The sequence below is a fragment of the Carassius carassius genome, chromosome 20 (assembly GCF_963082965.1).
Source record: "Carassius carassius chromosome 20, fCarCar2.1, whole genome shotgun sequence".
Lineage (NCBI taxonomy): Eukaryota > Metazoa > Chordata > Actinopteri > Cypriniformes > Cyprinidae > Carassius > Carassius carassius.
The window spans coordinates 2,464,877-2,479,704 of NC_081774.1; the positions used below are offsets into that span (position 1 = coordinate 2,464,877).

General features: G+C 36.5%; 1 protein-coding gene across 1 annotated transcript; it reads left to right on the forward strand.

Moving 5' to 3' along the window:
* Positions 1 to 1,610: 1,610 nt before the first annotated feature.
* LOC132096013 (ralA-binding protein 1-like) lies at positions 1,611 to 14,604 on the forward strand. Its single transcript, XM_059501125.1, has 10 exons — positions 1,611 to 1,696; positions 2,993 to 3,327; positions 5,158 to 5,592; positions 6,238 to 6,587; positions 7,572 to 7,733; positions 8,912 to 9,043; positions 9,783 to 9,893; positions 10,226 to 10,347; positions 10,519 to 10,639; positions 13,812 to 14,604. Exons 2-10 carry the CDS (start codon positions 3,081 to 3,083, stop codon positions 14,115 to 14,117), a joined length of 1,986 nt encoding a protein of 661 aa, XP_059357108.1. The 5' UTR covers positions 1,611 to 1,696; positions 2,993 to 3,080; the 3' UTR covers positions 14,118 to 14,604.
* Positions 14,605 to 14,828: the final 224 nt, after the last annotated feature.

Here is a 14,828-nt window from a genome sequence, read left to right on the forward strand (position 1 = left end):
CATTCAGTTTTTCCACTTAACACAAGATAGATGGACTGGAGTGGTGTGGATAACTTGTGGATTATTGTGATGTTTTGATCAGCTGTTTGGACTCTTATTCTGACGGCACCCATTCACTGCAGAGCATACATTGTTGAGCAAGTGATGCACTGCTACATTTCTCTACATCTGTTCTGACCTGTTTCGGCTAATTTTTATTCAGCTAATTAAAAACTATTTAGGTTATTAAAACGAATAAAGTTATTTTACATCAAATCCATCATTTATGTCAATTCTGCTATCGTCTTTCTACCCTCATGTCGCTTTAAACTCACAACACAAAATAGGTTATGATAATGTCAAAGCTGCTCTAACACATACAATATAAATGCATGCTAATCAGAGGCTATGCTATGTTGTACTTTAGTTGTAGTTTTAAAAAGTATTTTTGCCTTAGGAAATGTTCAGGACCACCGCTGGTTTCCCCTCAAAGATAGTTCTCAGTATGATAACAACAGAAGTCAAGAAAAACAAATGTGTAGTTGTGTATGTTGAACAATGTTGAACAATGTTCTGGCTGTGGCATCTAATAAATCCAAGGAAGAAAGAATCTCCAGGTTGTTATATTACACAGAGTCCTCATCTCCCACCACAGCTGTCATGAATTTTTGAAATCTGTTTGGCCGAATGCAGTGAAGAAAAACATTGTTACTGCCAGATGCTCTTAACATGTTTTATTGTCATGTGGTTTCATCAAGATGGAAAAAAAGGTTCAAAGGTCAAGATAGTGTGAAAGCAATTTTGAGCAAAAAACAAACAACAATTGAATACTAAATGCTGAATTTTAATTATCTTCTTATCAAGGCAGAATTTTGTTATGAGCAGACATTGGATTTGTACCAGTCAAACCAAAACCAGAAGAAACAAAGAAAGAAAGAGAACAAATGGTATACCTGCAATAAAATAAAATATAATTTATACTTATTTTATTTCAGCTAGCTGCCAAGTCGGTTATATGATAAAGGGAACTAAAGGGAAATAAAATGAACACTTGTGGGTTACATTGTGTTGTTAAGTGTTCCGTTTATTTTTTTAAATTAAATTAAATGATCAGTTCACTAACAGTAACCACTGACTCAGTTGAGTGTTCTGAAGCATGTTCTGCTTCAGTTTTATGATGGATGCCATAAAATATGACCAAATTCTTATCAGGCATATCAGATAATAAGTTGCACAACCTTAAACAAAATGATAATGCTGACTCATGAAAGTGATATCACAGCAATCCCCTGAAATGACCTAACCAGATGAAGATCATCCAGGAAGGGCTGCTTTTGTTAATAGGGAACGTTTTTCCCCTATCATAAATATGAATAAACTCTTCTGACGTTCCTTCAACTGTAACACTGCACTATTGATCTGTGGCTCAACAGCTTCATCTGCTGGCCTTATCGGCTCATATAACCTACTGAAAATAATGTAGAAAATTAATATGCAAAACATAATACTTTCGTGGATATTTTAATTTGTCATGTAAATTAATATCCTCAGAAATTCCTCATATTGATAAGATGAAACCTATGTAAACAGGTGGTAAGTGCAGAAATCTCAAACTAGAGCTCCCATAATTCATGGTGGCTCCATCTGCGCATGCGCGCGTGTCAGACGGGACGTAAACAAGCTACAGGAAGTGCAGCTGTTACATTGATCATAGAGGGTTTGTGAACGGATTCTTTTTTTTAAATATTTCTACTTGTTCTCTAAGATTTGGTCGGAAATATGGTGTATTTTCTCGCTCATGCAGTGTTTTGTCTTTTAATAGTTTGTAAGGTTGTATTTGTCCATAAAATCCGAGGTTCGTTAGCAAGCATGCTAGGTTAAGAATCTACCTTTATGTAAGTTACGTTACATTTAAATGTTATGTTATAAGCGCTGATGGTATCATATGTTTTTTTCTCATTGCCAAAGCATCTTTTAAGTGAGGTTCATGTATTGTTTTAACACGTTTTGTAGGTATTCTGTCATATATGGTCTGGCTTGTGTTTTCATTCAATGAAATCGCTGCTGTCAGGAGAGATTTATTCTGCTCCTAAATCGAGAACATAGTTTCTTCATGGTCTGTCAAAATACAGTTAAATCGCTTCGAGTGTGTGAGTTAAAACCGTGTAACTCTGTTCTCTATGAAATCTGATTTCTTACGGGTTTTTTATTTTTATTTGGATTTATTTATTTATTTATTTTTGGATGTGGCAGGGGAGGGCCCACATTTTGTAAAACACATAAATGTGAAGGTGACATTAAACGTCATTTGTGGGACGTTAATCTAAAATTATTATTTATTGTAAAGTAGGATTCTTTTAGATGTACTTTTTAATTATCTTAATAGTTTACATTTGTTTAGAATAGCAAAAAAAAAAAATCTAATAAAATAATAAAGATTATTAAAACTGTGGGGAAAAAAACTAATGTCCATGTTATTTGACACCTAGTACCAACATAAATATTATTGATGTAAGTTGTTAGTTATTGATTGGAGACTTTTGTTATGGAATTAAACTAAGCTTAAAGTTATCATGAACTCATAAATTACCATATTTACTGTCTAAATATAAAAGGAAGTTTATTTAAAGCTTTGTCTGGTTTGTTCCAGTTTGTACTTCTCGGCCAATAAAACCATTTTTACTGTGGTGACAGAAAATTCACAAGGTTTTGGTCACTAGAGGACAGTGATTAGGCTGTATATTATCTGATATAAACATCACTCATTAATTCAAACAGAGTTTACATAATGGGTTTTGAGAGACATCATGATCATTTATTTAAATGTTAACTATTGTAAGATCTAATCGGACAACAATCTGATGTAAGAACACTGCTGTTTACAATACACACTGCTGCCATGAGGGCATAATGTCTGCAAAATGATCTTCAGCAAAGGCGACATAACAAACTGCCATTCTGAAATGGGATTTAAAATGTGAAAATTAGAAAAATGTCTGTTTTTCTCTCTCAGGTGATATGGAGAGGTGACGTGTCATCAGAGCCAACATCCAATCCCAGGACATCGAGCTGCGAGGAGCCAATAGCAGCGCAGCGCAGAGATGACAGAGTGCTTCCTCCCACCCAGTAGCAGCCCTGTGGAGCAGAGGAGGGCGGAGCATCCAGGGGGCGTGGCTCGTACCCCGAGCTCTGAAGAGATCAGCCCCACTAAGTTCCCAGGTCTGTACCGCACGGGCGACCCCTCACCCCCTCACGACGGACACCACCATGAGCCGCCCGATGTGGCATCGGATGATGAAAAGGAGCACAACAAGAAGAAGAACAAGTTTAAGAAGAAGGAGAAACGCAGTAAGATAAACACACTCACACACTATGTATTTACACTCAACAATGCCCTTATATTGACACTTGCATCTGAGTAAAGACTTGAATATTGTTGCATAAGATCACAAGATATAACGTTATTGTAAATAAAGAAACCACTAGAACACTTTTCATGCCAGTGTTATTTTGGTATCATTGAGATACTATTATAGGTTTTATGTTTTCTTAAATTTCTAAATTTTTTGTCAGTATTATTGCTTTTTTGAAATATGTTAAATATATATATATATATATATAAAATTTATTATTATTTTTTTATTTTGTTTTGTTTTTTACTGTATAACTGTGTAACAATATATTTGTTTTAAATACAGTTCATTTAGTAGCTAAATGTTAATGAGAGTTATTGCCTTGATAATTAGCTGAAATAAAATGGGTTTACATTTCAGATAAAGTTTATTCTATTTCTTTTTCTGTTTTTAGTTTTAATTAACTATAACTATAACTATCCTGTTTCATGCAAAACATTAAACAAAGACATTTGTTCAGTTTAAATCCTGTGTAGCATTTGCGCTGCTCTTGATTTAAATATTTATTATTTCATGCCATCATATTCAAACATTGAGTGTCTAAATTCCTTTTAGAGCCACTGTAGATGTTTGCACAAGATATCCCTGAATCTTTTGTGTACAGAAATCTGTATGACGCAAGTTTGTAATGGGGCAGAACCAGTATTCACAATATATTAATATGACTGACCCAAACTACCATTCAAACATTGGGGTCAGTATGTCTTTTATTGAAAGAAATTAATACTTTTATTCAACAAGGATGCAATAAATTGATCAAAAATTTAAGTAAAGACATTTATAATGTTACAAAAGATTTATGTGTCAAACAAATGCTGTTTCAACTCTTTATTCATCAAAGAATCCTGAAGAATATATCACGATTTAAACGGAAATTTGAAGCCTTTTTCAGCATTGTTAACAAGCATTTTTTAACAGCAAATCAGCATATTAGAATGATTTCTGAAGGATCATGTGTGACACTGAAGACTGGAGTAACGATGCTGAAAATTCAGCATTGTATCACAGAAATAAATTACATTTTAAAATAGTCATTTTTAATTTGTAAAAGATTTTAACATTGTTATACTGTAATATATAATTTTGAAGGGTATTTTAAACATGAAATATCACCAAAGGGCTAGTGAGATGTTGTTTTTAACTGTAAAAGCCTGCTCTAGTTGATAGTATGGACTTCTGCCCTCAATGTGCACATGTTCCAGTTTCTGTGCAGCTTCAGAGTGAATTTGTTATTTTCCTGCCACTATATTTAGCCTCTCAGCAGCAGCCTAATGCACACAAGCAGGAAGTGATGGATCTTTTAAAGACACACCCTGTCCATCCCTGTAGGTGTGTTATAGGAGGGGCCGGTCATGAACGCTGGCTGTTAGGGTCAGAGCCGCGTTAGTGAGTCAGTGTCAGGACAAGGAAATGGATCACTAAAAAAAACAGCTGGCACAGGGGGATATCGCTAAAATGTAAGGTGACCTCTTTAGAGCAGTTTTTAGTGTCTTTCTCTTGCCCTCGTTTCGTTCTGCTAGTTTCAGTCTCACCTAACCTTGAGAGACACAGACGATGGGACAGTAAAAATTGCACAGACGTTAATAGGACTGTTTCTTTTTAGCATCAGGTATTGGAAGATCTCTCTTCTCTTCTCTTCTCTTCTCTTCTCTTCTCTTCTCTTCTCTTCTCTTCTCTTCTCTTCTCTTCTCTTCTCTTCTCTTCTCTTCTCTTCTCTTCTCTTCTCTTCACCTTATCTCTTCTTTTTTATCTCCTCTCCCTTTAGCCGAGGGATACGCTGCGTTCCAGGAGGACAGTTCTGCAGATGAGGCCGAGAGCCCGTCTAAGATGAAGCGCTCCAAGGGTATCCACGTCTTCAAGAAGCCCAGTTTCTCCAAGAAGAAAGAAAAAGAATTCAAAGTGAAGGAGAAGGGGCCTAAAGAAGAGAAGGCTAAAGACAAGAAGTCCAAAGACCTGACGGCAGCGGACGTGGTGAAACAGTGGAAAGAGAAGAAGAAGAAGAAAAAGCCCAGTGCCGAGCCCGAACCCGTTGTCGCAGAGACAGTTGTGACATTCCGGCCGATCTTCGGAGCGCCTTTAGCGGAAGCGGTGAGGAGAACGGCGCTGTATGATGGGATACAGCTCCCGGCCGTCTTCAGAGAGTGTGTGGACTACATCGAGAGCTACGGCATGAAATGTGAAGGCATCTATCGTGTCTCTGGTACTGCCCTCTTCTACTTCCTGTGAACTGAATTCTCATGTTTGTTTATTTAAAGAGTATTCTGGGATGTTTTCAGTTATTGCACTCAATAATTGTAACTTGCACAAAATGTAATTTATTATTATAATTAGTAGAAATGCTGAACAATATATAATGTATTGACACATTAATATAATTTTAATCAAAATGATTAAAAACAGACTGTTAATGTACATATAATATACTTTATAAAAAATGAGTGAGTTAACATTAAGCTAAAAATCACAGATAATATTCCTTTAATCTTATTTTAAGGGATGGCAGTGTTACCATTAGACAAAGTGACTGATGAATTTCCTTTTTTTTTTTACCAACCATTTTTATTTTCTCAATTCTCAAAAAAAACATTTTTTTTTAATTGTTCCTACCTTAAAAGTGGGCTTGGATCGCTTTTTGGTCCACTTTTGATAGCATTTTGGTCCACTTTCTATTTATGATGTTTAATTCAATAACCATATAATAACTCCCTTCACTGGTGCTCTAACCTCACGCATATCTGAACAGACAACAAACACATGCCCTTTGCCAAATTTAGTTTTGTCTGCATGGAAAAGTCCTAATCATTGCCCCCATGTAAATCAGTTTGCCCCCATGTTGTTCCTGCAGGTATGAAGTCAAAGGTTGACGAGCTGAAAGCAGCGTACGACCGTGAGGAGTGTCCGTGTCTGGAGGAGTATGATCCTCACACAGTGGCCAGTCTGTTGAAGCAGTTCCTGCGAGAGCTGCCTGATAACCTGGTGGGTAAAGAGCTGGTGCAGCGTTTCGAGGAGGCCTGCGGGCGGCCCAGCGAGGCAGAGAAACTGCAGGAGTTTCAGAGGCTCCTGGGGGAGGTTCCCGCGGGGAGCAGACTCCTCCTGGCCTGGCTCATCACTCACATGGACCACGTCATCGCCCGCGAGACTGACACCAAGATGAACATCCAGAACATCTCTATTGTGCTCAATCCCACCGTACAGGTGAGTCTGTGATATACAGGTGATGACCCATGGCTTGATGGGATATGGGTTGTTCAGCACTAGTAGTGGCATGTCTATCTGAAAATTTATTATATATTAATCAAATCTTCTTTTTCATCATGCTGAAATAATTTAGGATTTTAATACATTTGTATAAAAAAATGATGTAATATTTTTATAAAATGTTTTAGTTCTATAGAAGGATATATATTTTTTATTATCATAGTGCCAATCAGATAAATCTAATTTGTAAAAAAAAAAAAAAAAAAAATCCTTATTTACAGCATTTTTAGTTCTTTATATGATAAATCTGGTTTTTATTTTCCAAAAATTAGCATGAGTTGCTAAAAAAAAAAAGAAAAAAAGATTAGACGAGCAAATATCATGAATAACATTGGGTGTTTTCCATTTGCAATATTTTGTAAATATTCAGTTTTTTTTTTTTAAGTAATAAATGTAGGTTGATTTGATTACATTTATACTCTTATAAAATTTGAATTAAATCAAAGCATTATTTTTTGAGTTTTCCAACTATTAGCAAGGATTGTTTTATACTATTATCACTAATTTGTTTCTTGTATTCATAATCTTTCTTAAATATCATGAACAATACTGGCCCTTTTTCCATGTGCCATATTTTGTAAATATTCAAGTATTTGCAAAAAGTGAATTTTGTACCCTGGATGGAAGTAGATAGTAAAGAAGTGAGTGAAATTAAGCCTGGCCTTATCATCATTGATGGTGTTTCAGTGTATGGTTTTGGATGCATTTCTGCTCTCAGACTGAAGGTTTTCCTACTTTATAGTCTCTCAGGACTCATGGAGGATAGAGGTACCCTCATGCCCTCATTTGAGAGAGGACCACAAATAGTGCAGAGAACAGGGGAGAATATGATTGGGCAATAACTATATATTTACCTCCCATAAACAGTGGTTCACCATTCCTGTATGAGACCGAATCAGATCTTTGCTCTCTGGTTTGTAGATCGGGAATCGTGTGCTGTACGTGTTTTTCACTCACGTCCGTGAGCTGTTCGGTGATGTGGTTCTGAAGCCGGTCGTCCATCCCCTGCGTTGGTCCAATATGGCCACCATGCCAACCCTACCTGAGACCCAGGAGAGCATTAAAGAAGAGATCCGCAGACAGGTGGGAAACACAGCACTGACACAATTCAGCTATAAAATAAAAGAAGTGGATCAATCTCACAAACCTGGCTCATAGTTCAGAGTTCAACCCAAAACTTCATCAAAAGATGATGGGATTATATTTTTGTGTAAGGAATAATGCATCTCTACATGCCATTTTTGTCATTTTGAGATCCAGATCGTATGATTTACCTGGAAGAGGAAGCTGTATGATGGACAAAGTTTAGTTTTATGTTTTACATAAAATAATTTGTTTTATTGTGTCAAAGGCAAATGTGGCCCTAGAACAAGGAAATGCGTGTGATATTCAAAACAGGAGATGAATCCATACTTTGTGAGTGAGGAGAGACTGGAAACAAAAACAGTCCTGATGTGTGTGAATCTGTAGCTGCTGTCACATGACTTCAACAAGATAACAGTAACACTACATTTAAAGACTCAGAGGTTGCTCTTTGTGAGAAACGTTCTCAATTTTGTTAATTAGATGTATCAGCTTTGTCTTAGATGTTTCTCATAAAAACCTGTTGAAGGAATAAGACACAAATTCATATTAAAATCTCGGACTTTGATTGCAGATTGCTGAACACAGTTTGAGATTTCATCTAGTAAAGACTGAGGTCTTTTTCTCAGGGAAAAAGTCAAAGCAACAAGAAAAACAGCCTCATTTGCTCTAGGATAGCTAAGATTTGTAGAGGTCTTGTTTGTGAGTCAGTGAAATTTCGGACACCAAAAAATGTCACAGAAAGAGCAAAAAATAAAAACCGCATTTTCGGTTTCAGCCGAAATGGTTTTGGAGAACTGAAATCATTGACCAAAAACAGTAACGTTTAAATAGCGGTTCTCCAATGGCACATATTATACTTATCTATTATTATACGTTTAACTTAACCTGTTAGTGATGTTTTATTTAATATGTGTTTAAATAAATCTGTTGAAAACTTGATTTTGTTAATGTTTATATTTCAACGACGAATTGGAACAGAAAGCGAATTCTAGTTTTACATGCAAATTAAATGTTTGTATACCCAGTTTTTATTTGAAATGTTTATTATGCATTGGTAGATTATTTCATTGTAAAATAAACATTATATTAGCTGTAAATGGTAACTTCTTCTATTTCAGTTTCAGTAAAAGGTGATTTCAGTGCATCACTAGTGATTTGCATGTGTTTTTCTGCAGGAGTTCCTCTTGAACCGTCTGCACCGAGATCTGCAGGCCGGTGTGAAGGATCTGTCCAAGGAGGAGAGACTCTGGGAGGTGCAGCGGATCGTCACCGCACTCAAACGCAAGCTCCGCGAGGCCAAGAGACAGGCAAGACATCAGCAAGCACACTATCTCCTAATGAGTCTGTCTGTGAAGAACCATCAAATACAAAAATGGGCTTTTCCTTACAGAAAGAATAATGGTGACATTTGAAGTCGGAAATGTTATCAACTCAAAATACAAATAGAAAGAGAGCGGTACTGGGTAGAAATAATGGGAAATACACAATGTGGAAGAATTTACATTTACGTTTCTAAAATAGTGCGAGAAATAGATTGAGTATTGTAATGTCAACAATAATCAATGATTGTGTATATGTCAACCTATACTTACCACAAAAATAGCATGTACACCCATTGTTGTATTGTTTCATTTATTTAATTTTTTTTCTTTTTACCCTGCATTTCTATATAAAAATAGATGAAAATGAATATTAGAGATAAAGAACAGAAAGAAGAGTGAGAAATGAGTGAACAAAAACCACAACTTTTTTTATTCTTTATCAAAAATGTTTAATTAAAAGAGATCAGATTTACTTTTAGAATTTTTAATCAAAGAAAAACTTGAAAAATGTTGTTTTTATTAGTTGTTTATTTATTTATAATTCACAGTAGCTATGTCATTTAGCATAGTTATAAATCATAAACAAACAGAGTCAGTAAGAAACTGGTCACTGAAAACAAATGTTTGCAACTATAAAATTGATTTCACGGCCCATTGTTTATCATGCCTCACTTCTAGAAACCTCCTCACGTGATGTTTGTTTTCTGTCCCTCTGAATCTGCAGGAGTGTGAGACTAAAATCGCGCAGGAGATCGCCAGCCTGTCTAAAGAGGACGTTTCAAAGGAGGAGATGTCTGAAAACGAGGAGGAAGTCATTAATCTTCTCCTGGCACAGGTGAGGCCACCTGCTCGTGTTTCAGATGCTGGCTCGACTCTGAAACGGTTACACAGATAAACAAATCAGCTGGTCAATTATAAGCATCACGGTACTTTGCATAGTATTCGCCAGAGCCCGTTTTTTAACACATGAACCTACAGAAACACGTAATGTGCAGATGCGTGCATGCACACCTAAGCAGCATGTGAAACAGGGCTCTTTTTTCTGTCATTTAGCATGTTGCAGTTCTGCTCTGCAGTGTTGCTGCATACTTGCACTTGTGCACTTGTGAATTTGGATGCAGCAGATGATTCTTTCAGTGGTGATGTTTTCTCTACCGCCCCCTGCAGGAGAATGAGATCCTAACAGAGCAGGAGGAGCTGATATCACTGGAGCAGGTGCTGCGTCGCCAAATTGCCACAGAGAAAGAAGAAATTGAGCGACTGCGTGCGGAGATCGCAGATATACAGAGGTGAGAGTCGACACACAGGCAAAATGGTCAAATTTGTTGCTAATTATAATAATACATGTTCATAATCATGGGATTTCTGTGGGAAGCAACATTTTTTAAAAGTCTCTTCTGCCCTTCAAGGCTCATTTTCTGGTTCATTTTCTGCTTGAAATTACACACACACACACACAGCCGTCAGCAGGGCCGCAGTGAAACAGAGGAGTATTCATCAGACAGCGAGAGCGAGAGTGAAGATGAAGAGGAACTGCAGATAATTCTAGAAGACCTGCAGAAACAGAACGAAGAGCTAGAGGTGAGAGCTTTGTTCATATGTTACAAAGTTCAAATTTAATTGACCATTGCCGAGTCCTACCCTTTTAGTTAATGCTGTTAACTTTTTCAAGCTTTCCTATTTGTGCTTGTTTTGTTGCATTGTCTGAATTACATTAGTTAAATGTAGGGTAGGTAAAAAAAGTATAAAAAACTTTTTTTCCAAATTTGTTTAAACTTTATTTATATATCAATACATAATTAAAATGTAAGTACTCTGAAAAAGAAAGTATAAAAATCGAGTGTCTGTAGACCTCTCACGACTGTTTTAAAGACAGCTCATTATTTCCATTCACTCCACCCCCTCCCTTCTGGGCTCCTATAGATTATTTATCGCCTCTACTACGGCTCTCTAAGTAATGTTATGTTAGCTATATTACGCAGCTACGTGTGCTAATGACACATGCTTCATGAAAAAATAAACAAAAAAATATGTATGATCAAAATACAAAAAGAAAGATTTACCTGTCCAGCAGAAATAAAGCCATCAAGGAGTCACTTTTCAGCCCCTTGAGTTCCCTCAGTTCTCGCCATCGCTGGAAAGCCACGCCGATATTAACTCGCGTTTTATTTCTTTGTTTATCCAAAGACTTTTTGTTCATTGCCTTTTCTTGTACTGTTACTGTCTTCCTTTTTTTGCCTGGTTTGCCTTCACTAACTGCATAGGCTGGTACTGTGAATTTTGCTTGCTGTTTCTCTGCCATTGTTTTGGTATTCCTAGGATCCGTGCCTCTTGAATTCCTCAAATCAAACGTGCGCGCGCAAGTGGGCAGGTCATGTGTGGCAAAAGGGTGGTTGCCATGGTTGCGAGATAGTGACAGTCGCCTAAGCCAATCCTATGTTTCGTCCCGAAATGGAAATAATGAGCTGTGTTTAATACAGATTAAACGTCTAGAGTCACTTGATTTTTATACTCTTTTTATCAGAGTACTTACATTTTAATTATGCATTGATATATATATAGAAAGTTTAAACAAATTTGGAAGAAAGTTGTTAATACATTTATTACCTACCCTGCCTTTAATAATAAAAATGATAATCATTATTATTATTATTATTATTATTATTATTATTAAATGAGTCCTTTAGAAAAAATAACTTTTTTAAGTTTAAGAATCTTTTAAAAAAAGATTCGGCTCTAAAATCTAACTGGATAAACCATGTTAAAAACTGCTGAAAAATAGTCAGCATAAAGTTATTTTAAAATCAGTCAGGTAGTATCGTTTTTATTAATATTTTGAATTTTAATGTTTATATTTAAATTTTAGTTTAAAAAAGTAAATAATTTAAATTTAAAAAAATTGTAATTTTGTTGTGTTTTTGTCATTTTTTATTAAACATTGTTTTGTTTAACATTGTACAAAAAAAATAGGTATTCTAATACATAAAGTTCAACTATATATATATAAATTAAACTTTCGTATATTTTAGATTCATTGCACACCAACTGAAATATTTCAGGTCTTTTACTGTTTTAATACTGATGATTTTGGCATACAGCTCATGAAAACCCAAAATTAATATCTCAAAAAATTAGCATATTTCATGCGACCAATAAAAGAAAAGTGTTTTTAATAAAAAAAAAAAAGTCAACCTTCAAATAATTATGTTCAGTTATGCACTCAATACTTGGTCGGGAATCCTTTTGCAGAAATGACTGCTTCAATGCGGCGTGGCATGGAGGCAATCAGCCTGTGGCACTGCTGAGGTGTTATGGAGGCCCAGGATGCTTCGATAGCGGCCTTAAGCTCATCATCATTGGGTCTTGCATCTCTCAACTTTCTCTTCACAATATCCCACAGATTCTCTATGGGGTTCAGGTCAGGAGAGTTGGCAGGCCAATTGAGCACAGTAATACCATGGTTAGTAAACCATTTACCAGTGGATTTGGCACTGTGAGCAGGTGCCAGGTCGTGCTGAAAAACAAAATCTTCATCTCCATAAAGCTTTTCAGCAGATGGAAGCATGAAGTGCTCCAAAATCTCCTGATAGCTAGCTGCATTGACCCTGCCCTTGATAAAACACAGTGGACCAACACCAGCAGCTGACATGGCACCCCAGACCATCACTGACTGTGGGTACTTGACACTGGACTTCAGACATTTTGGCATTTCCTTCTCCCCAGTCTTCCTCCAGAATCTGGCACCTTGATTTCTGAATGACATGCAAAATTTGCTTTCATCCGAAAAAAGTACTTTGGACCACTGAGCAACAGTCCAGTGCTGCTTCTCTGTAGCCCATTTCCTGCACACGCCTGTGCACGGTGGCTCTGGATGTTTCTACTCCAGACTCAGTCCACTGCTTCCGCAGGTCCCCCAAGGTCTGGAATCGGTCCTTCTCCACAATCTTCCTCAGGTCCGGTCACCTCTTCTCGTTGTGCAGCGTTTTTTGCCACACTTTTTCCTTCCCACAGACTTCCCACTGAGGTGCCTTGATACAGCACTCTGGGAACAGCCTATTCGTTCAGAAATTTCTTTCTGTGTCTTACCCTCTCGCTTGAGGGTGTCAATGATGGCCTTCTGGACAGCAGTCAGGTCAGCAGTCTTACCCATGATTGTGGTTTTGAGTAATGAACCAGGCTGGGAGTTTTTAAAAGCCTCAGGAATCTTTTGCAGGTGTTTAGAGTTAATTAGTTGATTCAGATGATTAGGTTAATAGCTCGTTTAGAGAACCTTTTCATGATATGCTAATTTTTTGAAATAGGAATTTTGGGTTTTCATGAGCTGTATGCCAAAATCATCAGTATTAAAACAATAAAAGACCTGAAATATTTCAGTTGGTGTGCAATGAATCTAAAATATATGAAAGTTTAATTTTTAACATTACATTATGGAAAATAATGAACTTTATCACAATATGCTAATTTTTTGAGAAGGACCTGTATATATATTAATTCAAGTAAACACATTCAAAAAGCTTCTGATGGACAGATTCAAGTGCCATGCTACTTTTCTTTTTTTTTTTTACACTCAAGAAATATATTGTTTTCATTCTGATATGCATCACAAAAGAAAAGGAAAGTTGATTATGTTTTAAGCCAGTTTTAATGTGCAGAGCCACTTGGCTTCTGTAAATGGCTAATTACTTAATTATATTATTTGCTTCTTAGCATTTAGCATTAGTCTCATCTTTGTCTTTCTTTTGTGTCACTGCAGAATAAAAACACTCATCTGAATCAGGCCATTCACGAGGAACAGGAGGCCATATTGGAACTGCGTGTTCAGCTCCGCCTCCTTCAGACTCACAAGCTACAGCAGGAGCTCACATCCCCGCCCACTTCAGAACAGGCCCCGCCCTCCCAGCCCAGCCCAGAGGAGCGATCTAGAGCGGACGAGCCAATCAAACGTGCCGCAGCAGTCGCCATAGAACCCACTGCTGCTGCCTCCCCAGCCAATGGGAAGCCTGGAAAAGATGCCATGAAGCCATCGCCCAGCAAAGACAAGAGGGAGGCCAACCAGTAAACCATCTGACCATCACTACACCTGTGCTTGTGTTAGCTCATCACATAACTGTGACATCTTGGGTCAAGGGTCAGCAAGGTGAAGTGAGACGGTCGTTACACTGGGAGAAAACTGGACAGCAGAGGACGAAGGCGAGATGTGATATGTAGGTCAATAGGTCTAAAGAGAGGCGAGTAGGGGAAACATTTCTGATTGGTCATCGTCACAATGGAGTGAAATTGGATTCTTTTGATATGTTTAAGCTTGTATTTGAAATTGCAGCAGCACAATCAGATCTTTGTGAGTGCTCAGATTTGATCTGCCCTTTGACCCCTGTCTAAAAAGATAGGCTACTTCTCTTTTTTCTAAATAGTTAACAGTATTAGGGGTTTGTGTTTAAAAATCCCAAGTTCGTTAAAAAGTCCAGGTTGATTTTTACTCCAAAATCAAGAGAAAAAAATTGGTATTATATTATATTATATTATATTATATTATATTATATTATATTATATTATATTATATTATATTATATTATATTATATTATATTATATTATATTATATTAAGAAAATTAATTTTCTTTTTTTTTTGCATTCTAACATTATTTACATTACTATTAAGCACTTTTCTGCGTAATTGCCATTATCTTAATTTAAATAAAATGTCATTCTCATGACGGAAATGTGGTAACACGGAAAAAATATTGATATATTATTTACATTATGAAATATAT